The sequence below is a fragment of the Caenorhabditis briggsae genome, assembly GCF_000004555.2.
Source record: "Caenorhabditis briggsae complete genome, chrV, whole genome shotgun sequence".
Classification (NCBI taxonomy): Eukaryota; Metazoa; Nematoda; class Chromadorea; order Rhabditida; family Rhabditidae; genus Caenorhabditis; species Caenorhabditis briggsae.
Window position 1 is genome coordinate 9544728 of NC_013488.2, and position 26266 is coordinate 9570993.

At 38.4% G+C, this 26266-nt stretch overlaps 12 protein-coding genes across 12 annotated transcripts; 6 read left to right on the top strand and 6 right to left on the bottom strand.

Moving 5' to 3' along the window:
* Positions 1–259: 259 nt before the first annotated feature.
* On the top strand, positions 260–1324 carry Cbr-dhs-19 (the record flags this gene model as incomplete). Its single annotated transcript, XM_002636490.1, has 4 exons — positions 260–644; positions 694–767; positions 809–1053; positions 1105–1324. The coding sequence occupies 4 exons, from the start codon at positions 260–262 to the stop codon at positions 1322–1324; spliced, it is 924 nt and encodes a 307-aa protein (XP_002636536.1).
* Positions 1325–1556: 232 nt separating this feature from the next.
* On the bottom strand, positions 1557–2234 carry CBG27057 (the record flags this gene model as incomplete). Its single annotated transcript, XM_045237515.1, has 1 exon — positions 1557–2234. One exon carries the CDS (start codon positions 2232–2234, stop codon positions 1557–1559), a length of 678 nt encoding a protein of 225 aa, XP_045100608.1.
* A 1151-nt stretch (positions 2235–3385) lies between these two features.
* On the bottom strand, positions 3386–4611 carry Cbr-srh-1 (the record flags this gene model as incomplete). The annotated part of the gene is made up of 5 exons (XM_045237516.1): positions 3386–3501; positions 3546–3650; positions 3701–4019; positions 4066–4399; positions 4445–4611. The coding sequence occupies 5 exons, from the start codon at positions 4609–4611 to the stop codon at positions 3386–3388; spliced, it is 1041 nt and encodes a 346-aa protein (XP_045097811.1).
* A 292-nt stretch (positions 4612–4903) lies between these two features.
* On the bottom strand, positions 4904–5858 carry Cbr-col-157 (the record flags this gene model as incomplete). The annotated part of the gene is made up of 2 exons (XM_002636488.1): positions 4904–5641; positions 5697–5858. The coding sequence occupies 2 exons, from the start codon at positions 5856–5858 to the stop codon at positions 4904–4906; spliced, it is 900 nt and encodes a 299-aa protein (XP_002636534.1).
* Positions 5859–6220: 362 nt separating this feature from the next.
* Positions 6221–6464, bottom strand: CBG27058 (the record flags this gene model as incomplete). The annotated part of the gene is made up of 2 exons (XM_045237517.1): positions 6221–6328; positions 6372–6464. 2 exons carry the CDS (start codon positions 6462–6464, stop codon positions 6221–6223), a joined length of 201 nt encoding a protein of 66 aa, XP_045100609.1.
* A 341-nt stretch (positions 6465–6805) lies between these two features.
* Positions 6806–8499, top strand: CBG23217 (the record flags this gene model as incomplete). Its single annotated transcript, XM_002636487.1, has 5 exons — positions 6806–6965; positions 7797–7846; positions 7894–8197; positions 8246–8290; positions 8333–8499. The coding sequence occupies 5 exons, from the start codon at positions 6806–6808 to the stop codon at positions 8497–8499; spliced, it is 726 nt and encodes a 241-aa protein (XP_002636533.1).
* Positions 8500–9770: 1271 nt separating this feature from the next.
* CBG23216 lies at positions 9771–10869 on the bottom strand (the record flags this gene model as incomplete). Its single annotated transcript, XM_002636486.1, has 4 exons — positions 9771–9902; positions 9953–10166; positions 10224–10345; positions 10396–10869. 4 exons carry the CDS (start codon positions 10867–10869, stop codon positions 9771–9773), a joined length of 942 nt encoding a protein of 313 aa, XP_002636532.1.
* A 387-nt stretch (positions 10870–11256) lies between these two features.
* Positions 11257–13163, top strand: Cbr-ndc-80 (the record flags this gene model as incomplete). Its single annotated transcript, XM_002636485.1, has 3 exons — positions 11257–11369; positions 11423–12712; positions 12767–13163. The coding sequence occupies 3 exons, from the start codon at positions 11257–11259 to the stop codon at positions 13161–13163; spliced, it is 1800 nt and encodes a 599-aa protein (XP_002636531.1).
* Positions 13164–14596: 1433 nt separating this feature from the next.
* CBG23214 lies at positions 14597–15919 on the bottom strand (the record flags this gene model as incomplete). The annotated part of the gene is made up of 4 exons (XM_045237519.1): positions 14597–14845; positions 14887–15238; positions 15285–15678; positions 15721–15919. The coding sequence occupies 4 exons, from the start codon at positions 15917–15919 to the stop codon at positions 14597–14599; spliced, it is 1194 nt and encodes a 397-aa protein (XP_045097812.1).
* A 1982-nt stretch (positions 15920–17901) lies between these two features.
* Positions 17902–19564, top strand: CBG23213 (the record flags this gene model as incomplete). Its single annotated transcript, XM_045237520.1, has 6 exons — positions 17902–17912; positions 18319–18398; positions 18450–18634; positions 18680–18852; positions 18897–19227; positions 19277–19564. 6 exons carry the CDS (start codon positions 17902–17904, stop codon positions 19562–19564), a joined length of 1068 nt encoding a protein of 355 aa, XP_045097813.1.
* A 1072-nt stretch (positions 19565–20636) lies between these two features.
* Positions 20637–21979, top strand: Cbr-nas-20 (the record flags this gene model as incomplete). Its single annotated transcript, XM_002636482.2, has 6 exons — positions 20637–20701; positions 20745–20827; positions 20873–21057; positions 21104–21276; positions 21319–21649; positions 21695–21979. 6 exons carry the CDS (start codon positions 20637–20639, stop codon positions 21977–21979), a joined length of 1122 nt encoding a protein of 373 aa, XP_002636528.2.
* A 2343-nt stretch (positions 21980–24322) lies between these two features.
* On the top strand, positions 24323–26238 carry Cbr-aat-6 (the record flags this gene model as incomplete). The annotated part of the gene is made up of 7 exons (XM_045237521.1): positions 24323–24445; positions 24561–24691; positions 24747–24846; positions 24896–25470; positions 25523–25619; positions 25675–26023; positions 26072–26238. 7 exons carry the CDS (start codon positions 24323–24325, stop codon positions 26236–26238), a joined length of 1542 nt encoding a protein of 513 aa, XP_045097814.1.
* Positions 26239–26266: the final 28 nt, after the last annotated feature.

The following is a 26266-nucleotide window of genomic DNA, read 5'->3' on the forward strand; positions in this document are numbered from 1 at the left end:
CAGGTCTTCTTTCTTGCCAATGTTTTCTGACCATTCGCTAGAGTCTAGCAATCCATTGTTACTTTACAACTCTAGCCAAGACCAACCATTCTGTCTCTCTATCTGCGTATCTCACTATCTCGCTGCCCTAGAAAATAACGGAATCAACAAACACATTCGTCCATTTGACCCGTCTGTTGCATCTCGCAACACTCCATCTTTTTTTCAGCCTTGATCATCTCGTTTTTTTTCTTGATTCATCGATCATTTTTTTCAGAATATGGAGCGAATAATAGACGGTGCTAAAATGGTCTTTGGGACCTTATTCTTCATAGTTCTCAACTTTTTCAAAAATCTTCTACCAAATGGGATCCTCCCACGAAAGTCTGTAGAAGGAAAGAAGGTGTTGATCACTGGATCTGGAAGTGGTATCGGAAGACTGATGGCCATCGAATTTGCTAAAATTGGAGCAGAGGTTGTCATTTGGGATGTTAATAAGGATGGTGCAGAGGAAACAAAGAAGCAAGTTGAAAAGGCTGGAGGAACTGCCAACGTGTTTGTGGTTGATTTATCACAATACAAAGATATTCATCGAGTTGCAAAATTGACAAAGGATGCTGTTGGAGACGTTGATATTTTAATTAATAACGCAGGAATTGTGACAGGTAATTCGTTATCATTTCTTATCCAACTTCATGTATGTCAAATTTTCAGGAAAGAAACTATTTGATTGTCCAGATGAATTGATGGAAAAAACAATGGCCGTCAACACCAATGCTCTCTTCTATGTAATAACTAATTTTTAAAAATTTCCAAAGAACTATTTCAGACTGCCAAGAACTTCCTTCCATCAATGCTTGCCAAGGATAGCGGTCATCTCGTAACAATCGCTTCGATGGCTGGAAAAACTGGATGCGTCGGACTCGTTGATTACTGCGCTTCGAAACACGGAGCCATCGGATGCCACGATTCAATTGCTATGGAGATTTTGGCTCAGAAGAAGTACGGAGTCAACACTACTTTGGTCTGTCCATTCTTCATTGACACTGGAATGTTCCATGGAGTTACCACGAAGTAAGCCCCAGCTAGATGTTTTTCTATACAAGTAATTTTCCTACATTTCAGATGCCCAGCCTTGTTCCCGATCCTCGAAGCCAACTATGCTGTTGAATGTATCATGGAGGCGATTCTCACCAACCGTCCATTGTTGTGCATGCCAAAAGCATCCTACACAATTCTCGCATTGATCGGTCTTCTCCCAATCGAAGCTCAAGTTCTCATGGCTGACTTCTTTGGAACCAACGAATCAATGAACGATTTCAAAGGACGACAGAAGCAGGAGTAATTAAAACAATGTTTAGTTCAAATGTATTAAAATTCATTATTCTGATATTCAGAATTCTCATTCTTTCCTTCGTTTTTCAAATTGTTTTGTTATGAAGTTTTTCGGAGTAGATTGTTTGCTTTCTTGTTAGAAAAGTAAAAGAAGAAGGTAAACTCAAGTATCTTATTTATATTGTCATAAAAATTTTTCCAAGATGTGCCAATTCAAAAAAGTAAATAAAACCATACAAATATTATGGGACTCGTCGTTTCTTTTTTGGAACATTTCGAGAATTGGATCCAGTCTCCTCGGCCTCTCGAATCACCAACTTCTGAAGTCCATCTTCTCCAACATCATCTTCCCATTCTCTCCGTCTATCTCGTTGTCTATCCACATCCTTCACAGACAGAAACATTGTTGGTCGTCTTGGAACTGAAGTTGTTGGAATATTTGGATCAACTGGAGCTTCAGGAATATCTTCATTCAGCAGAGATGCATCTGTTATCAGATCGTATTCGTCAATAGGACCAAGGATCTTCTCTTCTTCTTCTTTTGTCATTTCCCAAGACGGTTTCGGAAGTCTAGGATCGTTTTCACGTGGGACATCCCAATCGGGATAGACTTCACCCAATTTCGCCTTTGCGAATTCAGTCGCCCAGACGTTGGCTCCAATACCTCTATGAATTTCTTGGGATAGATACGGTGCGTGAAGGTTGATGTACTCTTCGACGCTTACTGAAACCACGTCCGTTCCTTTGATATACTCTGCAATCTTTTCATAAATGTTGTCTCTCTCGTCGTTGAATGAACGATTCTCCAAAATCAATCTCTCCAAATCAAAAGCAACGTCATCTTTGGAGCACTTCCCGTTTCGTGGTGATCGACTTTCATCGGGATCTTTGGGGTGAACTCTTTTATGCTGATCGGACATTTCTGGAAGGCTTCTCGATCAATAAACAATATTTTATGAAATCGAAGGAAAATTAAAGCGCTTAAAATAAAATATAAAAATAGACAAAAAACTAATGATGCTCTGAAATCCCAGCCGTGTATTTATACGTGAAGCAGACATGCCAAGCGAAGCATGACAAAGAAGAGATAGGAGAGAAACGGCGAACAAGAGCCGGATAAGGAAATATTGAATAGAGATTGGATATGCAGAGAGAGAGAGAAAAGTGAAAGTGATAAGGGGATAAAATGAGCTCCCCGTTAGTTTACATCCATCTGATCAAAATAATGGATTTCCATGAATTTTCATGTATTGCAAAATGATGATAGAAAATTTCAATTTCGATTATAATCCGTCTTTAAGGCATCCTGTTTAATCTGGCCTAAGATTAAGAACTTCTATCCTCCTTCTATCTGGAGGCGTTAGTTATGGACAGCTATTTGAGCACGTGGTTTAAAGAAACAGCATTTAGGATTGCTAGTGTACTTTTCCTGGCACTTCGAAACTGTGACACTTCGAAATCGGTCATTTCGAAACCGTAGTAACACAGGCGAATAGATAAATATCAGACAACAAAAACAGTTATATGTATATAATTTCAAAAATGTTTTTTCTGATAGAACACAGTCTGAAACTCGAAAAATTCCAAAACTTTATTTTAAAACTAAATTTTCGATTCTCTCGAATTTCAGAGTTTGTTCTATCTCCTCATTCGCCTGTATTACCACGGTTTCCAAATGACTGGTTTCGAAATGTCGCAGTTTTGAAGGGACGCGGAGCCCTTTCCCTCTCTATGGATAGGTTTTACTATCAACATTTGAAACAAAAAAAATGTATCTTCAACCTTCGAATATTGCACATGCCCCGCCCACTTTCCATACAAAACATAGTGACGCGCGGAACCCGTGAGATGTCGGTACACCGGCTACATGACCCTCCATCCCTTCATCACCCAAATTAGCTTTGCGCTGGGGCGATAACGTGACCAATGAGGCTTTGCCGAGGTGCGTTTATTGCTGGTTGAAAACTTTTCCCAATTGCCCGCGATGTCCCCTGAAACATGGGTGACATACGCAATTTTTGAACGCCTCTAGGAGGCAGCAGAACTTGTATTTAAAACAAAGTTGAATTATTTATTTCATAACGTTTTCTCTGACAGCTGTTCTGTTCCAACTGGAGTGTTCTCTTTCCGCTCCTCTGATGTCCGAAACTCTGTCCGTTTCTCTGATGTTGGTTTTCATTCGAAGAACTGGAATTATAGATTTTACCTTGTTTTTAATGTTGAACCCATACATGTTTTTGTGAACACCGAATAGAGTGGTTTGTTAGACACTAGAAGAGCTAAAGCTGATAGGGATCCATGTTGGGTAAACATTGCCATTGGAATATAACTCATATCTGATAAAGACTCTGATAAAGTTTTTGAAGGCAAGATAAGCTACACTTACACATTTCACTAGAAGGAATGTGTAGAATAAAGGTGAGGAAAAATATACCAAGTGGGACAGATATGAAAATTACATGAACTGCAGTTTGAAGGTAGAGACTATTCAAGAAATTCCTCTGAGTTGTAATTGTTCGTTGGGATAACGACTTTCGAAGCTTCTGGAGTCCAAGTTTCAAAGCATATACAGATAGTCCAAAATAAACTGCAGCTAATGGTTGACTTGAAGCTCCAAGACCAACAAAAATGAGGACAGTAGTTGAATCAGTGTTTATGAACATGCAATTGTCACACCAGATGTAAGATGGAACACTTCCGAATTTCTAAAAGTTTAGTTTGAATTTTCTGATATAATAGATTGTCTCGTACATATTGGACATTCGTTTTGAATGCTTTTTGATCTGCTAAATGATTATATGACGCAATCAGAAGACACAGACATGACGTCATCATAAAGTAGTGATAGAACTTTACACCCGTTATTATACTTTTCAAGATTCGAATTGAATCATCTGTTACTGCATTCATTCGATACTGAAACATATGCATTATTGAAACTCCAGTCGCACAAAGACCAGCGACAACAATAGAAAACATGAAAACTGGATAACGATGTCCGGTTCCCACAGAACAAAACGCTGAATAGGGAACAACTACAGTCATTTGCCAGATGATGTCCACAAAGTATTCCATGAATATGCATCTAGAAAAAAACTATTTCCCTCTTTCAACTTTGAATAACACTCACGTAAATATATGTCGCAGGAGGACAATCCGATACTGACTGAAAAACGGAGAACATTTGAAGACTAAAATATAGCAAGTGGTGATGTAAACAGGAGCTGTTAAACAAACTAAAACATGACTCAAGTTCAAAAGAAATGGAGAAGTTGGTATTGTGCAAGATTCGTTCATTAGATTTTCATAAAGAAGAAATCGTTGACGAAATGAATAGTTTTCTGTTTTTTTTTTGAATAAGAATTGGATAAGTTGACCTAATTTCCAGGAATTCGTTTAGTTGATCAAATAGCACCACTTCGCTATAACACATCCGTTTTCAGCTGCCAGACGTGTAATTAAATGTAATTTGTCGAAGATTGGACGAAATATTCAACCTGTTTTTTAGAACTTTAAGCTAAATTTTTTCTGAATAAAGTACACTTTTTTTCAAATTGAAAATTATTTATTTGAAATAGAATATGAATGCTTAACGACGAGTTCCGTCCTCGAAGAAGACTCCTCCATCGATAGCGCAGTACTTTGGACAGATTCCCTTCTCTCCGGCACCTCCTGGAGTTCCAGATTGTCCTGGGGCTCCTGGGTTTCCATCGGCTCCTGGTTGTCCTGGATTTCCATTTGGTCCCTTTGGTCCTGGAGCTCCTGGTTGTCCATCGTGTCCTGGTTGTCCTGGGGCTCCTGGTGGTCCTTGTGGTCCTGGGGCTCCTTGTGGTCCTGGTGCTCCTGGAGTGATTGGCTCGGATGGAGCATCTTGTCCTGGCTGTCCTGGGGCTCCTGGAGCTCCTGGGTTTCCGTTTGGTCCAGATGGTCCCTTGTTTCCTGGGGCTCCTGGTTGTCCATCTTGTCCTGGGGATCCTGGGTTTCCGTTGCTTCCAGCATCTCCAGCTGGTCCTGGTGGTCCTGGTGGTCCTGGTGGTCCTTGTGGGCATGGTTGGCATGGTGGTGGGGTGACTGGGTCACATGGTTGCTGTGGTGGGCGTCCTGGGTTTCCTGGGAGTCCTGGTGCTCCTGGCTTTCCTGGACGTCCTGGCTTTCCTGGAGTTCCTGCTGGTCCAGCAGCTCCTGGCAGGCAGCAAGCATCACATCCTCCAGCAGAGGCGGATCCTCCGTTCACTCCAGCATCGTATCCAGCTTGACGGGCGGTTCTGTTGGCATGTTGAATGCTCTTGAGTTGGTTGACCTCAGACCAGATGTCCTTGGCGGATCCCTGAAATTAATGACATGAATAAGAAGTCAAATAGGAAAGAAATATTGAAACTTACACGGCAGAATTGAACCTCCTGGTTCATGGTTCTCTTGACATGGTGAACATAGTTGTGCACCATTGGAAGAGTGATGCATACCGAAAGAACGGCAACAACCGAGAAGGCGACAGCCGAATAGGCCACAAAACGGTATGCTTTGATGCGTTGCTCGAACTCCATGTCTGAAGAACTGATGAAAACGTTTGCCAACCTGTCTTTTATAGAATCCGTTTCCCAAGGTTGTACTGTGGGCGGGTAGGGGTATCCGAATTACACTTGGCATGCGAGGCAATTACGCAAAAGAGGAAGTGAGAAGAAGAGAGAAAACTGGAAAAAAAGACTCATCATGCAAAAGTGATGATAAATTTATGGCCGAAAGGGCAAATGAATGAGATTAGTTCGTTGACGACTTTTTTGAACACCAGGAACTGAAGCGTTCTGATATGAGAAAGCGATACATTTGCTGAATTGAAGAGGATTTGTTGATGAAAAATAAGAATATGATTTCGCTTGTAAAGGATTCATTTGAATTTATTTCGAAATCAATTCATTAATCGAAACTTTGGTTGCAGCATTTGCATTTTCTTCATCTTCTCTGGATCAGTTGAGTGTGCTTCGGATCCTGCGTAATCTTTGGGGACCAATTTTTTCTATAAAAGTTTTTTGAAACGATTTTTATTGTTTCAAACCCACTTTTCCGGATAGTGATTTACTGTCAGTAGTTTCATTTCCAAACGAAAGAGAAATGATGGATAGGAGAAGAAGGAGAACAATGGAAACACGCATTTTGGTTATAAAATGGGCAGTTTCCACCTTTATATGGGCTTTTTGACCCTTTTTTGTTTCTTTTTTGGGTCATTAAAATGTACATATATTTCAGGGGGTTTGTATATTTTCTGTTCAAATATCGATTGATTGTCATGAGATATATATGATAAAGCAATTAAATTACAAAAAATTAGATTTTAGTAATGTTTTGGTTCTTTATGTTGCAAACGGAGCACACAATTTATGACTTGCCTCCAGAAATGACTCAAAAGTTGGTCATGTTAATAGAGTGATTCAATTAGGATCATTTAATTTGAACAGTATAATAACTTGGATTTCTAAATTTTAGTTATTTCAGAATGAATTGTTTCGAACCTGCACCGGAACTATACTCTGATATTGTCAGATATCCACATATCGTTTCAATGATTCCTTATGTTCTTACCTTCCGCGCATTATACCAGAAACAAAACGAGAATTTTAAGTCGTTCAGTAAACTTCTTTTATGGCATACAATCGGTAGTTTTGTATCCCAAATGTACTTTTCGTTTCTCGCTATACCTGTACCGTACACTCAATTTCCAATCTATCGTTTTGCTGGTTTCTTGATGTATTTGGATGTTCCTGGAGTCCTTGCTATCAATATTGAACTTATTCTCATAACTAGTAAGAATAAAACCAGACGCTTCGTAATCTATGGATGTTTCAGACGCGGCTTTATCCACCGTTGAACTTCTAAGATATCGCCTGGAAGCAGCAAGACCGGATCAAAGCAAATTCGATCCTATTAAGATTTTGGTGTACATATTTCGGATGAACATTCTTGTTATTGTCTTATTTTTCGCTGGAAGCACGCCACATGCAATCGAAAAACAGAAACAATACAAAGCGGAATATTCTCAAGTTTGAAGTTTGAAAACTGACTCTTATTTTTGTCCGCCGGTGATGAACCTTGCGACCGAAAACTTATTTAAAGATGCATCGTCGGTCCAGCAGCGAAAACGGCTACGGTTTTTTGAATGCATGCGCCTTCGACACCGTTTTTCGAAATTGATTTAAATAGTATTGAGTGAAATAATTTTGAAATACGGTATCGAAGACTCATGTATTTATTAAAAAACCGTAGCTGTTGTCGCTGTTGTACCTACGGTACGCCTTTAAATAAATTTCCGACCGCAAGGTTCATCACTGCCGGACGAAAGTAATACTGGTACAAAAAATCGGAGTTGTGGAAGAGAAACACCGGTGGACGAAGGTCCCACAACGACAAAAACAGTAACCTAAACATAGTTTTGTGGGCGTATTTTCTCGTTTTTACTAATTGTCGTCGATTTCTCTGTTATTTTTCAGCAAACAAGTCGAAAATTAAAATTTTCGAAACTGAAAAAATGACTGAAGACGTACGGAAATCGAGAGAAAAAAAATCAGAAAATAAAAACATTTTTAGGGTACTGTAGTTATCGTTGTGGGACCTTCGGCCACGGCCACGAGTTTCTCTTCATCTCCGATTTTTTTGTACTTTCAGATCCCCCAAACACCAATATCCCAGCTTATTTCTTGTAACAATGTATTCGTATTCCCACCAATCACAGATTCTCATTATCTCTATTCATTAGTATCAATTTGTTCTGTCACTACAACTACACTATTCCTGGTGATTATATCAGTAATCACAATACCATTCCGGCTCCGTGCTCTGCGAAAAGTAGCATCCAAAAAAACGATCGAAATTCAGAAAATGTCCTTCTTCAGTGTTTTAATACAAGCAGTAATTAATTCAATGTTTTTCATATTTCCAGTGTCTGAATTTCTAAAAGTTTCGATAGGAAATGAGCCTCTTGATAGTAAGCACATGTTTTATCCATTCTGATATCAGAAATTTTTAGCGAAATATCAGTTCGTCTATATTTTGATGCCTTATCATGGAACAGCTGCAACCGTTTCAATGGTTTGCTTCACGAGACCAGTGAGAGAAAAGATCATTCAGAGTTTCCGCTTCGGCGTCAAAGCAAAGGTGGAGGAAATTAAAAAGGATACAAAAACGATGGGATGATCATTTTTTTCAAAAGTGTTCATGTCAAAAAGAAAATTTAGCATCACAAATAAAAACAATTTCAGTCTTTAAAAATGACAGAATTTGAAATCGGGAAGGAAATGACGGACAAGAGAAAATCTAATCTAAAAGCAATGAGTTCCTCTAAAACTGGATAAAATACATACTTCGAAAGGCGGGTGATGAGATTGATCTGAATCGGAACAGTGATACCAGAAAAATCATCGAAATCATCAATTTGGAATGGGAAGAAAAAGGGAGCTTATTAAAGAAAATGTAGATCATGCGAAGAGAGATTTCTGTTTTTTGCGATCGTGGACGTTGTTAAGACACAATCTCTGAGAAACTCGAAATCACCATGGCAATGGAAAAATTCAAAATGGTCGTAGAAGTCTGATATTGTATGTGATGGGTATTGGAGCTACTCTAAGACTTTTGACCATGGTACCCATAGTCCACGCCCTCTCCTGGGCGCGATGACATACCGTAACCCTGAAAAATTATTTTTGTTCAAGATGATGATATCGACCCAAATGTTTCAGATTTCCGTTCCTGGTACTATTATTACCATTTTTTGTGTTAGTTTTCCACTGAAAATGGACTTCGAAGCAATTTTCGCCGCTTTTTTGGAGCTTCTAAAAATGCACGAAGACGATGAGATCGGATCTTGTAACTTTGCCAGAATATTACCCAGCAAAAATACTACATCTGATACAAATTTGGTCAAAATTGGATATGGTCGATTTTGGGTGAATTTTAGTTACCATGTAATCCCCCACATGGTGTTTACGCACTTCGACTAAAACCATTTTGAGGGCATCGGATTTTTTTATGGCACTATGGTATTAAACTGTAGGCAGGCCCATAGTATCGAACTATTAGAGTTTGGTTTTTTAAACAGTGGAAAATTTTTGAGAAATTTCCAAAAAAGTGAAAAAAAATTCCAAAAAATTCAAAAAAGTGCAATTTTCTCTACTTCAGGATTACTGTAGAAAATTGGTCCCAACACAAAAAATGGTCATAATAGTACCAGGAACGGAAATCTGAAACATTTGGGTCGATATCATTATCTTGAACAAAAATAATTTTTCAGGGTTACGGTATGTCATCGCGCCCAGGAGGGGGCGTGTACTATGGTCACCATGGTCAAAAGTCTTAGAGTAGCCCCTATACCCACCAAATACAATATCAGGCTTCTACGACCATTTTGAATTTTTCCATTGCCATCGCCTGTTGACTCGATCTCAATTCTCTCAGAGAATGTGTCTTAATTACTTAAGGGAAGCAGCTACTGCTCGACGATGTTCACCTCCTTCTGTCTCGTAACATCCTTCTCCACTGTGATATTTGCTGGAATTTTTATCGAGGAACTCCAAGAAATCGCGAACTTCTGACATGAACAGCTGAAAAAACAGAATACTTTTCAATGATCAAAATTCGAAATTTCTCTCACATTTAGGAGATGCTCGTTCCATTTGATCAGCCTCGTTAGTTCTGGAAGCTTCGAGAGCATTCTCAACAAGTGAATTATCCCATAGACTTCAGAAGGGCGGAACAGTTCAGCTGGCACGCTAGCTATATTTTCTATTTTCACTCCTTTTTCGACAGCTTTTTGCCTTGCTAAATCGTTGTATTGAAGGCGTTCTTCGCTGTACAACAGTTGATGTCTGGAAGAAGGAACAAACGGTCATTGAGTACTGTTTCCAGGTCATCAATGAGCCTACCCAAACACAGCGTTGAAGAATTTGGCGATCCCGTGAGCTGTATCCACCTTGATAAGTTTGGCTTCACTTTTCTCGGGCTGACCAGCACTTTCTTGCTTCTGTCCTCCCACGGCTTCGATGTACTGAAAATCAATAATATGACAATTTAAATTTGAAAATTCTAAAAGCGTACTTCTTCAATAATTTGATCGAGAGGTACTTGAGCTGGAACTGTGGTGATGAATCCATGACAGACTTTTTCGTGATCGTCTACCAATATCTTTATGAGTTCTTTCGTGAACAATTCTTTGGTGGAAGTGATTGTCGGTGTCTTCAATTTATTCAGTGTTCCATCTGGGGATTTGCCATCTGGACCACTTCCAGATGGCCCTGCACCAGAAGCTTCATCCGCTGGACCTGAATGAAGTCCTGGAATCTTTCCTCCGTATTTTTCAGTGAATTCTTCCATCGTGCACTTGAAGATTTTTCCTTCCTCTTGACCGAATGGAATCTTTTCATCGTATCGACTGTTCCAATTTTTGTAGTGAACTATATAGTTTTGCACTCCCTGAATCTTCTTGATTTCTATCACTTTCGCTTCGTAAGGAGTTTTTCCCTGGTAGAGACACACACAAATATCTCCGACTTCGAACAGCGCTACCTCCATCTGGAAAGAAATTATAATTTGTAAAAATTGATTAAATGGAAATACAGATGACCGGGAAAGAGGTATGAAACAATATTTTTCGTAGACAATAAAATTATTGTTAACAGAAAAAAAACCAAAAAAGTTTTCGACAAATTCGGAAAACTATTTATTTCAAAAAAACAGAAAAGAGAAACACTTTTTGCGAAGCATTAAAAAAGCCTTTCTCCGTCTCTTCTCCCTCTCGCCCGTGCAGAAAGAGCGCGTTTGCATCTGCGCGGAATGCGCGGCAAGAATGAGATTTGAAATTTGTCTTCGCCTTTTCAATGAATTTTCGCGATTTCCAACAACTTTAATTTCAGACATTCTCTTTCTCTAAATATGTTTTGCTGATTTTTCAGAGTTAAAATGTTTGGCGGTGAACGGCGTAAAACGGGTGGTATGAATTTGAACGGCCGGCAATCGCTCGCCATCACGCCAACCAAACGATTCACAGATCATGGCTTATCGTCCGTCAGAAAGTATGAAAAATCATCTTGTCAGAATAACAACAGAAAAAAAAACTAAATTTCAGAACGGATGCCCGTCCAAGCATGTCACTCCACGGCCAGAGTCGCCCGTCTCTGTTCCAAAAAGGATCTACAATTCCACCAAGAGATGTGAGATCCCTTCAAGCTGCAAATGTTCAAAAAATCTACAACTTTTTCGTGGAGACCGATGGAGCTGAAGCACCGTCAGAGCGCAGCATCCGGGCTCCAGGCAGCAGGAGAGAGTTCATCGTTCTTTTCGAGTCAATGTATCAACATCTCAGCAAGGATTATGAGTATCCAGAGCCAGCGAGACTTGAGGATGAAGTCACTCAGATTTTCAAGGGACTTGGATATCCATATCCACTCAAGAATAGCTACTATCAGCCGATGGGCGCCAGTCACGGATGGCCACACTTGTTAGATGCTCTCTCGTGGCTTGTCGACGTTATTAAAATGAACACGACGGTTGCAGCGAATACTCAAGGAATCCTTTTCGGTGACTTCCTGGAACAGAGTAAAGTCCAAGAAAAGGTACTCAACTACTCTTGGTTCGCTTCTATCTATAAGGATTATACAAATGATAGAAAGGGTACAGAAGACAAGGATTCCCAGTTCTGGAAAGACGCCAAGAATAAGCTTCGACAGCATTTCGAGAATTCGAATGAATACGAGGATGTGGCGAGTAATGCGAAAAACGTTCTTCAACAACTTCTTTTCGATTGCGATGAAATCGAATCGGAGAGAGGACAAGAGCAGACGTATGTGGAGGATATCGCCAGAATGAGAGATGATATTCGCAAAGCTGCCGAGTATTTGGACTCAGTTGAACGTGTCAAGGAGCACAAGGATGCTGAGATGGTTAAAGTGAAAGGGGAGCTGGAGTCCAAAGTGTTGGAGAAAGAGAAGCTGTTGCGTATGGTGAACGAGTTGAAGGATCGGATTGAGCAACAGAAGATGATCCATGGATGCAGTGGAAAAGAAGTCCGTCAGATGAATCTGGAGAATAGCAAGGATAAGGAGATGGTGGCGGAGTTGCAAGCGGAGTTAGATGAAGTGTCCAAAGAAATGTGGCGGATGAAAAATGACGATAGTTTCAAGGAGCAAAAAGCGAAATTCCTGCAAATCATTGAGAACATCACCAAGCTCCTCTCCGGCCTAAACGTTCAGCTGAATCTCGATCCTATGCCAGTGCCAGCCGATGAGAAGCAGCTCAAAGTGTGTTGGGAGACTCTTAATACCGTCTGGGTGACAGAAATCAGCCGTCAGATGCACCAAAGAAAACTAGATTTGGATACGGAGAAATCAAGATCTGCCGACAAGTTTGCCGCTGCGCAGTAAGTGCACAAATTCACATTTCCATTTCCAGCTTCATTATGTAATTTTTACAGAGAACGAATCCAAATCGAGAACGAAATGTTGTGCGAGGCAAAGAAAAAAGAGGGGCGCGACGAGAGAACGCGCCGTGCCGAACGAGACGAATGGAAGGCGGCTCGTCAGCAGCAGGAGAAACGATACGATGAGCTGGAAAACGAGAAGGAGGTGTTAATGAAGAAACTTCATTTGGATGGCAGTCTGGAGCAAGAAATCAAGGAGGAGAAGGATAAAATGGCGAAGATTGAGAAGGAAGCGGAGGAGAAAACCCAATACTTGCGCTCTGCAATTCGCCAGAAAGTGGAAGCAGTTGAAATGGAAATTGCTGAAATTGGGCAAGAGAAAACTATGTTCCATGCGGAATGTGTCGCTGTCGAGAAGCTGGTTCAAGAAACATGTGGCTCTACTTATTAATTGTTTTATTGATTTTTTTCGATTTGAATCTTAGTCTTACTTGTCTATAAAAATCTTTTTTTTCTCTCTCTGTTTTACAAGAAACCAAAAAATAAATCCATTTTATTCTACTGACAACATCATTATAATAATAATTCATTATAATAATAATTCAAATAATAATTCAATAATAATTAATAATAATAATTAAAAATAATAATTAATAATAATTCATTATAATTAATTAAATAAGTCATTATAATAATAATTTATTGAGCAGAAGAAAATATGGCACAAAAAGTTATAACGGAAGTTCTAGAAAAAATCCCTAACGAGATGAACCTAGAGAATGGGGAAGAAAATAGTAGACATGTAAGGTTGGCAAGATATTAAGAGAGGTGAAAAGGTAAGCAGACACTAAAACCGGGTGATGGAAGATTGGATTAGAGTAGAAAATTGACCGGGAATTAAAAATTGGGGAGTGTTCCTTACAATTGCATTCCAAATAGGGGCGGTGGTGAAGAAAAAATGCATCGAGAAACACGGACGCACGGCCTGCCGAAGTGACAAATCGAGACCCCGCAAATTCCGGGAAAGAATTTTTTTTGGGAAAGTCGCGGGGCAGAGCCAAAATTGCAACCCTGACACGGTTTTTCTCATAACCATATCCAAATGTGCTAATAAACCAAGCGGCGAAACTGTGCAGGGTTGCAATTTAGGCTCCTGCCCGTGACTCCGCCCACATTTCCAAGGAAAAATTTTCCCCGGAATTCGCGGGGTCTCCGGACTTGGAGGCTTCATAATCTCAGAGGAAAACATTTTCTGTGCTCGGAGTCAGGGGCGCAGCCTAAATTGCAAGCCTGGCATGGTTCAGCCGCACAGTTTTAAAAACAAAATTGCATACAGTCATGAGAAAAACCGTGCCATGTTTACAATTTAGGCTCCGCCCCTTGACTCCTCCCTCTATTCCGGGGAAAGGAACTACAGCGTTTTTCAAAAGATAATGTAGCTTTCGGAGTCGGATATTTGTCAATGGGTCTGTAGTCGTCGAAGTGGTATTTACGAAAAAAATGAGCAAATGAGAGGCGGAAAGATGTCAGGAATCAAACCATCCAGTGGGACATAAGAGCCTGCTATTTACAAACCACCTGAAAAAAAGTTCTGCTGCCTCCTAGAGGCGTTCAAAAATTGCGTATGTCACCCATGTTTCAGGGGACATCGCGGGCAATTGGGAAAAGTTTTCAACCAGCAATAAACGCACCTCGGCAAAGCCTCATTGGTCACGTTATCGCCCCAGCGCAAAGCTAATTTAGGTGAAGAAGGGATGGAGGGTCATTTGGGCGATGAACCGACATCTCACGGGTTCCGCGCATCACTATGTTTTCTGTGTAAAGTGGGCGGGGCGAAAAAGTCGATCAATCCAAGAAGAGCAAACATTGAAAAATGAATGTATTTTATTGATATGTGTCCACATAACGATAAGCAATTGTGTACTCATTTAGTCCTTCAGAGTTATAAGCCATCACTACTGTAGGAGTATGACTGGATCTAACGGTTTTCGATTCGTTACAGCAGAAACGAGGGCTTGTCAGTCTGGGATCCTCGTTTGTCTTTATTTCAATCGCACCTCTACCGCAACCTCTGAGACATTTTCCTGATTCGGATTGGAGCACACGAATCTCGGTTGTTTTATTTTCAGGTGCCTGGAATTGGGAGGTTTTAATGTAAAACATAAGAACCATACCGTTATCCACAAGTAACTATAAATGTAATCTATCTGCCTCATTCTTAAATGGTTAACATCTTTGAATCCTGCATCTAATGAGATAGTTGTGTTTTTCCACCCCTTTGTTGCTTGAAGCGTAGTTCCAGGTTCTGCTCGTTGACTACAATCATCACCTCCAAATCCGTAAGGACAGTTACACTGAGAACAATTCGATGGATTGGGGTATCCAAAATTCTGGCATTTCAGTGCATCATCTCCACATGAACATTCATAGTACTTATTGATCATTAGATAATCATAGAATGCAACAACTTCTGATCCCATCGTTTGATACATAAATCGATTCTTATTGATTGGAAAGTAGTTATCACTGTAATTCAATTAATTCCCTTTATCTGTTAGGTAACTAAACAAACTCTGCATCAGCATACTGCATAACACTGCCATAATCATACGGAACCAATAGGATTTGATGCTCCCATATAGCATATTGTTGTCTGTCTTGCAAAGACATTCCATCTAAATCCATCACAAAATGAAGATATTCGTCTCTATCGGCTCTCTGATGAGCGTGCATGAATCCCAAACTATGGATGATCTCATGAACAGCAAGTCCGACGGAGTAGCAACTAGATGTAAAACTAAATTGTTGGTTTTCCCGGACATGTCCGATTTCGGAAAAACAGTAATTCCTGTCTGAATCGCTCTCCATTCGAATGATGACGTCTGAAGGTTCAGTAGAGAATTTGATGCAAGTATGCGAAGATAGCATTTTCATCGCTTGAAGGATTGTTTCTTTCATTGAGAAGTCTGAAATCTTATCTTGAATGAAAAGACACAAAGGGAACTAACCAAAGTTTTCCTCATCAAAGTAATAATGCACAGTATTATTGGGCCATTTGTATTGGTCCTGATCTTCTCCTCGTATTATGACTTGTCGTTTAGCTCGGCTCCCATGAGAATGTTTGTTGTGGCTCCCGAAGTTTAAAACTACATTTTCCGAAAAAATATCATGAATCAACAGAATCGAAATAAGAAGTGATCGAAACATGACTGTTCAAATACAGTAAGACACTTTTCGTTCTTAATTACATTTTATGAAAACAGTAACTCCTTTGAGGAGGTAGATAATAAAAGTTATATGACAGAATACGAAATACTATTCAATAAGTACAAAGAACGAAAAATTTTTTTTTTCTGAGTCTTTCATGTCCTGCCCTCTAATGTTTTATTACACCTGATCAATAAACAAATTAAATTAAATTAAAAACGGAATGGTTTGTTGAACAACTGAAAAAAGGCCCATTTGTTTGGAAAAATAAGTTGTTCAAAATTTTCATAAAGTCGCATAGAAAAAATGTATGATGGATCTGATTTTATATCTAATTTTTAATGGTCTACATACCGTACTCCCTCTACAAGAAGCCCACCCGAATCGTCAACTTTGAGCTCAATTGTCTCGATTCCTAGGAAAGATATCAAAAATGTGTCAAACGATAAATTATTTATCATAATATAACCAACATTTTATCAGTTAATAAAATTTTGATATCTTTTACAGGAATCTAGATAACTCAACGTTGACGGTTATGGTGGGCTTCTACTAGAGAAAATACGGTATACGAATAACTTTCTATAATAGAAAATTACCAGGTGTCAGCTTAAATTCTTTGGTCGAAAAATAAGATTTGTTTATCCACCCGAACCGTCAACTTTGAGCTCAGAGAATCTCGATTCCTGTGAAAGACATCAAAAATTTGTCAGCTGATAAAATGTTGGTGACATTGTGATAAGTAATTTATTTTGATATCTCTCACAAGAATCGAGATGATTGAGCCCAAAATGGACGATCAGAGTAGGCTTTTGTTGGACGGAAAACGGTATTTTCTTTGTTAATCGTTCTCCAAAGCTTCGTTGCACGCAAGAGTGTTAGACTTTAAAAAGTTACTATTTTCAACTGCAAAAAAAGTGCAAGCAAACAACTGGAAGTGTTATTCTGTGCTAAAAAAGAAACGAGCTAAAACACAAATCATTGAACATTACTTTACTTTATATTTCAGTCAATAAACCTATACGACAATTTATATTCATCAAGACCTTCTGAGTTATAGAGCATCACAATTGTTGGGTTATTCTTCGAACGATAAATTTTTGCAACATGCTCGCGGACTTGTCATTCTAGGATCTTCTAGAATTTTGACTTCGAACCCTCCATTCATACATCCAAATCCACATTGTACGCCAGAAAAGCCATCAACTTTGATTTCAATCGTTTTGTTAGCAGGAGCCTGAATTGAAAATTAAATAAATTTTGAAAAATTTTCGTATCAAATTCTACCATAATCCAAAGAAAATGATATATGTGATCAACCTGGCGATACTTTTTCCCATTGAATGAAGTTTTTTAGCCAGCATCCAAAGTTATTGTTACATGTTTCCATTCAATAGATGCTTCAAGATCTTCTCCTGGTTCGGCACGCTGGCTACAGTCATCTCCTCCATATCCATAAGGACAGTTGCACTGATAACAGTTTGATGGATTTGGATATCCAAAATTTTTACATTAGATTTCAGTTTCTTTCGGACAGTAACATCCGTAATGATTATTTATCATTTGGTAGTCATAAAACGAGACAATATCCGATCCCATTGTTCGAATGTACCTTGGATCTCTAGGTTCGTATTCTTTGCTAAACTCGATTTTTTTTCTGGAAATAGAACCTTATCACTCACGCATCATCAAAATATTGCATAACGCTTCCATAATCATACGGTACCAAGAGTAGTTGGTCCGGATACTTTATATACTGCATCATATCAAAAGCGTTATTTTTTCTCGATTCCTTCGAATTCATTTTCAGGTATTTATCACGATCCAATCTCTGATGAGAATGAAGGAACCCCAGTGCATGTATAAGTTCATGAACTACTGTTCCAACAGTGCTACAAGAATCCGAAAGTTTGAACAAGTGGTCCTAACTACCGATTCCAATGGCAGATTGACAAAGATCTCCATCAGTTTCTATTTTCAGCATGTATCTCGCGTTTGCAACACATACTGGCACAACAATGTTTATGAGTAGTACATAAAAAAGTAACATCTCAGAAGTGTATTACTGTGCAGCCCGGAAAACGGTAGTTTTACATTCATTTTATGACAAAAGTGTCTTTCAGTGAGCACATAAAAGATGAATACAGCGCCAAAAAGTGTTGAAAAGAACTGTTTCATTTTGATTCTAATTTCAAAAGTTCAGACACAAAACTTCAGACTTTTCAGTTTCAGAGGTGTCACTCTGAAATTCGGTATAAAAACAACTAATTGGTTTTTAGTAACTTCAAAAATGAGGTTCGTTTTATCGGTGCTGCTAATAACCTTTACGGTTTCTGGAACTTTGGGGATATATAGGTGAATGCTCTTTCTTAAAATTATATTTAAAAAATGTTTTCCAGAAATCGAGATAAAAGACAAGCATTGGCCGATGTTTCCAAATGGCCAAACAAGACTCTCAATTATTATTATGACGACATACGTAATGTTATCATCAAACTCAAAACAACTACTCATAATAATAAAATTTTAGCTCTCGAATTTCAAACCTTGTTCCGAGATGCGTTTGATTACCTCAGAAGTCATACATGCTTAAAGTTCAATTATGATGATGGTGCTGAAAATGTTGTGAGAATTCATACTGGAGTCAGATGTGAATCGCAATTGGGAATGCAGACCGTTGAACAATATCTGAGTTTTGGGTATTACTGTGGATCTGTAAGAAATACGATAATCATTAAAATGTCAATGGACCTTTTTTAGTTCGGAATAGCTGTTCACGAGATCATGCATGCTCTTGGAATAGCTCACAGCCAATCTCGAAGTGACCGGGATGAATACATTGTTGTGGATTCCTGGGATCATAACGATGAAACGCGAAACACTATTAATTCAGTTCCATTTGATTACGGAAGTGTGATGTTGTATTTTCGAGAGTTAGTTTTTTTTCCTGCCTCTTTCTTCTGATTTTCATTTGCAGTGAATCCCGTTGGCCTAAAGATCCCGAATACAACTACACAATGGGTAACCTTCGTGTCGCATTCTACGATATGATTATGCTCAATCAATATTATGACTGCAACTGTGATAACCATCCAGAAAAGCTTGACTGTAAAAACGGGGGCTATCAGAATCCAGCAAATTGTAATGAATGCCTCTGTACTGATGGTTTCACAGGACAGTTATGCGAAGAACTGATGGGGTCTGTTATCGAGGCAAAAACGGAATGGCATTTTGCTTATTTTGCGCCACCTGAACATGTAGGCATCCCTAGGAACACAATGCCATCAACTAGGTTCACACATGTGACAGTAAGAAAGTTGTATTCAGGATTTATTCGAGTTTCAAATCCATTTCCAGGCGCCAGAAGGATCTATTATCGAAGTCAAGCTTACAGAGCTTAATGGTTTCGATTGTAAACTATCGTGCGAATATAACGGACTAGAGCTAAAATATAAAACGGATCGAAGAATTGTCAGTCCAATGGTATGCTGTAATCATGATAATCTGTGGAATACTACCCGCTCTTCCACAAATAATCCATTTGTGATTGCTCATTACGGAGATGTAAGAACAACTCAATTTAAGTTCGAGTTCCGATATGTGCCAGGAAACTCGACCGAGGAAATTGAGAAGAACACAGTTTGATCAATTTTCAATGTTAACTTTAATAAAATGTTGATTTCAAGTCTTTCATGTATTTCAGCATGCATATTATGAGGTTATTCAGAAGAAAGATAAATCCGCAATTTACTGCGGCCACGGCAGCCAAAATTTCTGTAGTGCACCTTTAATTCGTAAATCGCTTAAACATTCTTGAATCGCTTAAACATTCTTGAACCACATTATATACTTCTGGAACATAAAACGCATCAATAGGCAAATCAGTGCAGAATTGGGAGTGTGGAAATAGTGCCAATCCAAAAATTTTCGAACTTTGCTGTTACTGTATTGTTTTTTTTTTGAAAACTAATTCTTGAGATTTCGAAATTTCATTTGTTATAATTCAAACGCTTCCTCTCGATATCATGCCTAACTCACATTACTTTCACGCCTACATACCGTAAAACCTGTAATAGAGAGGACCCCTAACTTTCAACTTTGAACTATTTTTTCTCTGTTCCGGTGCAAGATGTAATAAAGTTGTCAACTGATAAATTATTTTCCTTATATATAAAACGCTACACGCGTCTGTTGGTCCCGGTGCCACTCTGTTGACTTTTGAAAAAGTTGAAAAATTAATATGGATTTACGGGACCCTTTGAGAAAAAACAAGAAGCGGAGCAACCAACCAGTTAAAAAACTGGGTTAAATCGCGCCGAAAGCGCACCAGCTTGCTGGTTCATCATAACATCAGAAGCGTTTTGTAAATTGACAAATGTTCTTGCATAAGAATTGATATAATTGAGCTTAAACTTGAAAATGTGGGGGCCCTTCTATTACAGGTTTTTCGGTATAAACTTTTATCACAACTTTGAGTTCCTCTTCCGAAACGAGTCAACACCGCAGATACCGTAGTTGTTATATTGTTTTTATGATGGCATATGGAAGTATATAACACTTCTATTCAATGATAAAATGAAAGGAACCAATGGGTTTTTATAATCTTTGCAACACAATCCACTTCTTTTCCTGTTTTCTTTTATTATAATAAAATGACTCATGAACAAATTCTGCCTATAAAACCAATCCATACGAGCCATTTTCAGTCAACTCAACCATGAGATTGATCTTAACTCTGCTTCTACTTGCTGTGACTGCAGCTTGTGCTTCTGGAGAGGGCAGGTGAGTATGTGAAGCTTTTCAAAATCACGGTTATTGATTTCAGAACTCGGGTGAAACGCCAGGGCTTACTAGATTACTCAAAGTGGACTGATAACACAATAAACTACTATTACCAAGATGATTTTCGTAACGATATTCAGTATTAACATCATTATTTAAAAATTCTTTTAGCTCTGGAAATGCAAGCCATGTTCCGAGACGCTTTCGGATATCTGAGCAATCATACGTGCTTGAATTTTTATTACAACAATGAAGCGGAGAATGCAGTTGAAATTGGACTCGACACTTCTTGCTGGTCACAATTTGGAATGGAAGGTGGACATCAACCTCTGGCTTTCGCTTACCATTGTGCAGCTGTGGGTGCATAAAAATAACAACAAGCAAAAACTTTCAACTTTTTAGTTCGGAGTAGCTGTACACGAAATAATGCACGCTCTCGGAATAGCTCATAGTCAGGCAAGAACAGATCGAGATGCCTATCTATTTGTGAATTCTGAAGATCACAACGACAATATACAAAACACTGTGAATCTAGTGCCATTTGATTACGGTAGTGTGATGTTGTATTGGCGAGAGTTAGTTTACTTTCATGCCTTTTTTCTGGATCTGATTTTCAGTCATACTCGCTGGCCTAAAGATCCCGAATACAACTACACAATGGGAAGCCTTCGTGTCGCATTCTACGATATGATTCTCCTCAATTCGTTCTACGAATGCAACTGTGATAATCATCCAGAAAAACTTGATTGTAAAAATGGGGGATATCAAAATCCAGCAAATTGTAATGAGTGTCTCTGTACTGATGGTTTCAAGGGACAATTGTGCGATCAACCAGATGGAACTGTTTTCAATGCGTCAACAGAATGGCAAGCCAGTTACATTAAAACTATAAATTTAAAAGGAATACACATTAACACTATGCCACAATATAGCAAAGTTCTCATCATGGTAAAACTAATATACATATTTCAGCAGAAAATATCTATACTTTAGGCCCCGGAAGGTTCAACAATCGAGGTCAGAATCACAAAGCTTTACGGATTTCATTGTCATGATTTCTGTGATAATAATGGAGTTGAATTGAAATACAAAACGGACCGAAGAATTGTCAGCCCATTGGTATGCTGTGATAATGACAACCTGTGGAACAAAACACGATCTTCCACAAATATTCCGTTTGTAATTGTGAAGTATGGAGATCCGAAAACTCCAATTTTCGAGTTCGAGTATCGATATATTCCTGGAAATTCTACATTAGTGGATAAAAATCAAGTTTGACATCTGAAATAAAATGTTAAATAAAGTGTTCATTGTATTATTCTTTAGCAAGTGAAAAAAAAAAAAACAAAACCTGTCCTTTTTTTAAAATGGAAAACAATCATACAACTACAGGCAAATCTGGATTATCTTCCTTTTTGAAACTGATTCGTGACCAAAAAAGTTCAAAATGTTTTGATCTCCTCGCCTATTATTTTCATTCCACATGTGGTGTACATTTCTATTTGTTCCTGTTCTAATTGTCGAATCATGTCGATGAGTTGTTTTGGTGAGTGGTTCTATTTGAATATCAGCTTATCAACTGCTCACTATCCTTCATTTATTCTTTTGCTTCTTTTTCTTTCTTCTTCCTTTCTCTTTAAAATTTCCGTCTACTAATCGACAGGCAACCGTTGGTCAGGAATTGATAACACCACGCAGTTGGGTGCTTAGCTCCGACTTACACATGTACTTTATCACCGAAAAATTGGAAATTCGTGTCGAGATGGCTCCTTTTCTTATCACCTACCGCTTGTTCTCGCGTGGTTTTAACTTCACTGTTTTAGCACCTTTATGTTGCATTTAACACATGAATTTATTGCATTCTTGAAATGTATTTTTTGGGTTTTATAGATACTTAAGACCTCTTTTTGATATGAAAAAGTGGAAACATTCGATCTAGACCAATTTCAGTTTTATATTTCTAATCGACTGATCTTTGTTTTCACTTTTTTAGGGATAGTTTTTGAAATCACCATTTTTCTTTAATTGTTTTTCTGGTTATCTTCTTATATGTTAACTTTTGGGTTATTGTAAAATTTGAACAGCTATTTTCTGAATTAGCCAAACACTTGTAGACAAGTAGAAGTCTGGAAGTTGAGATAACGTAAAATACCGTAATAATACTAATAGAGTGCCACCCTAACCGTCAACTTTGAGCTAGTTTATCTCTGTTCCTATAAAAAATATCAAAATGTGATCTACTAATAAACTGTTTATTATAATATCCTCAAGATTTTATCCATTGACAAAATTTGGATATCTTTTTCAAGCTAGGAGATATATGGTTTGAAAAATTTAAAGCTTGGGTATCCCTCTACATATCAGAGCGTATCCGGTACTTTTAAAAGTTGTATCTATTCTATTGAAGCTTCAGTTGCTTTTTCTTCAACGAAAAACATTTTTTGCTGAAATGTAATTTCAATATAAAATTACTGCTCACCAATTCTTGGAATGTTTAACAACTTCATTGTTGGAAAAAAAAACTATAAAATTGCCGCGGACGTAGATACTTCAGGGAAACTGATCTATCAAAAAATGCTGCATGCTCACATTTTTCCGATAGTCACCGTAAAACCTGTAATATAAGAGCCCGCCATATTGTTAAAATTCGGAAAATGTTTTCTGTTTTTGGCGGTGAGCTTCGAGAAAATTAGGTCAAAATATAATTTTCAGTTGATGTCTAGGCTGCATTTTGCATTGAAAATCGACGCGAGACACGTGATATATTTATTTCAAATTTAAAAAGCCTAACACAGTCTAGAAATCAACTGAAAATTATATTTTGACCTAACTTTCTCGCAGCTCACCATCGTTTCGCAAAAACAAAAAACATATTCAGTATCAGAATTTCATGGGCATTTTGATGATATAGGTCATGAAGTGTTACTTGGAATGATGCTCAGATAATTCCCTAGTAAGCTGTTAAAATATTTTTGATATTATGATAAACAATTTATCACATGACGACTTCTTTATATCTTGTACAGGAACCGAGATAAATCGGCTCAAAGTTAAAAGTTGAGGGACCGTTCTATTACAGACTTTACGTTAGTTGAATTGTGCTGATTTCGATTTAGAAAAGAACAATTTATACTCAAGAATCATCGAAAAATATTAAAAAATGGGCTAGATCATTTTGAACCTTCTTATCACTAGTTTCCAGATTGATGATATTTAGTATAAATTCTATCATGAATACTAAATCATCGACCAAGTACCCACTACAAAATGCACCCTGAAAAATTTTGCGCTCCTGGGAGTGATAACTAATCGTACTGCTGATTGCACTAATTCGTTGTTCCGGAGGCATGTGATAGATTTTTTCGTCTTGACGTACGAATTCAACACGCATCAACTGAAAAGTCATCCCCTTTCGGGTAATCTTATTTTCAAAATTCCCACAAAATGCCTTTTACCGAAAGTGATGATAGTTCGATGAATAGTAGTAGTTCAAGTCATGCTTCCTTTTCAACTCAAAAAGTTTTAGTTGCTTTATCAGGTCGTTTTTCTATTTCAATGACATTTGACCAACTACTGTTTGTTTTATCATAAAATTCTTGAATTTCAGGAGTCCCTGCAGAAATGCCCGATGACTCCCGTTCCCAGAAAATGGGCCTATTAGGCGCCATTTCGTATATCGTGGGTAATATCGTCGGGTCCGGAATCTTCATCACACCCACCTCCATTATTAAAAATGTCAAATCGGTGAGTATTTTTCTTTTAATTTAATGCATGCAGAATAATTACCAAATGAATTCTAGGAGTAACATATCTCTCTGCATTTCTTGAATTTTTTTCCCTAATCACCGAAAACTTTTAGGTCGGTCTCTCACTCATCATCTGGATTTTAGCGGCTCTTATTTCAATGCTTGGATCATTTTGCTATGTCGAACTTGGTACTTCAATTCGTCTTTCCGGTGGAGATTTTGCATACCTTTGCTTCATGAAATGGCATGTGAAATTCACACTTTTCAGAAACATTTTGACCAGTTCTTTGATGTTTCAGGTATCCAGTCGCCTTTGCCTTCATGTGCATTGGTTGTACTATCAACTATCCGGCGACACTGGCTGTCCAAGCGCAAACATTCGCTGAATATGTGTTTCGGGTTTGGAAAAAGAGAAAGTGCAATCTTCAGATTGATTTTCGTTTTTCAGGGAGCCGGGGTGGAATTGGATTCAACTTCCGAGTTCTGGGCCAAGAAACTTTTGGGATTCTCATTGATCATGCTTCTGATGTTTATGAACTTTTTCTCACTCAAAACTTTCGTCCAACGCTTTTCGATTCTGGCTTCAATTGCGAAGATTGCTGCAACACTTCTTATTATTATCACTGGATTCTACTTTCTCATTTTCAAAGGTTGGAATCAAAATCTGCAAGCCCCGTTTACGGGATCTCATTGGAATCCTGGACCATTTGTTAATGCTCTATTTGCTGGTCTTTTCTCATATGATGGATGGGACATTTTAAACTTTGGAGCTGAAGAAATCGAGAACCCAAAACGCACAATGCCGCTGTCCATTGTGATTGGAATGACATGTATCGGAGTGATTTACGTGGCAGTCAACATCTCCTACAGTGTCGTTCTATCTCTTCCAGAGATGGGTGCATCTGATGCTGTAGCCATTGATTTTGCAAAGAAAACATTAGGAACTGCTGCTTTTGTGATGCCTGTGATGGTTGCAATCCTTCTTGTCGGATCATTGAACAGCACAATGTTCTCGGCTAGCAGGTAATTTTCAGTGCCCACTGTGTCCAAATTTTACCTATTGTGCCTGTTCCAGATACCTTCAAGCTGTCTCCAGACAAGGACACATTCCTAGCGCCATATCAGGAATCGCTCCAAAATGTGATTCTCCGAGAGTAGCTTTACTCGTTCATGTAAGTTTTATTCATTAACTGCTTATAGTTAGATTCGAAATTCCCTAATTTTTAGATCCTCATCTCCATGGCGGTGTCCTTCATGGGAGACCCGGACAAGTTGATCAACTACGTGGCTTTTGCACAATGGTCCCAAAGAGCGTTCACCATGTCAGCTCTTCTCTACCTCAGATTCAGAGGCCGTCCACGTCATCCGGATCGTATTCAACTTCCAATCATTATGCCAATTCTTTTCTTTTTCGTATGCACATCAATGGTAGTTATCAGTATTATCGATGAATTCAAATCATCAGCTGTTGGACTGGGAATTCTTCTGGGAGGACTTATCATCTTTATAATTTTTGTGTGGGATCGTGCTCTTCCATCTGTGGAAGCTTTCAAAAACGCTTCTCATAGTATCAATGGTAAAAATTTTATGTTTCGGAATGACTAGAATTAGGGAATATTTTCAGAAGAGACTACTAAGTTCATGCAAATTATTTTCAATGTAGTACCAGAACGAGTAGGAGATGAAGAAATGAAGAATGCGATTGGTGGAGCAGAATCGGAGAATGAAAAAGTGCCAACCGACAAGATCTCACCTTTAGAAAACGGGCTTGATAAGTGCACTCGCATGTAAATATATAATTGCTGTTGTGTCTATGTTG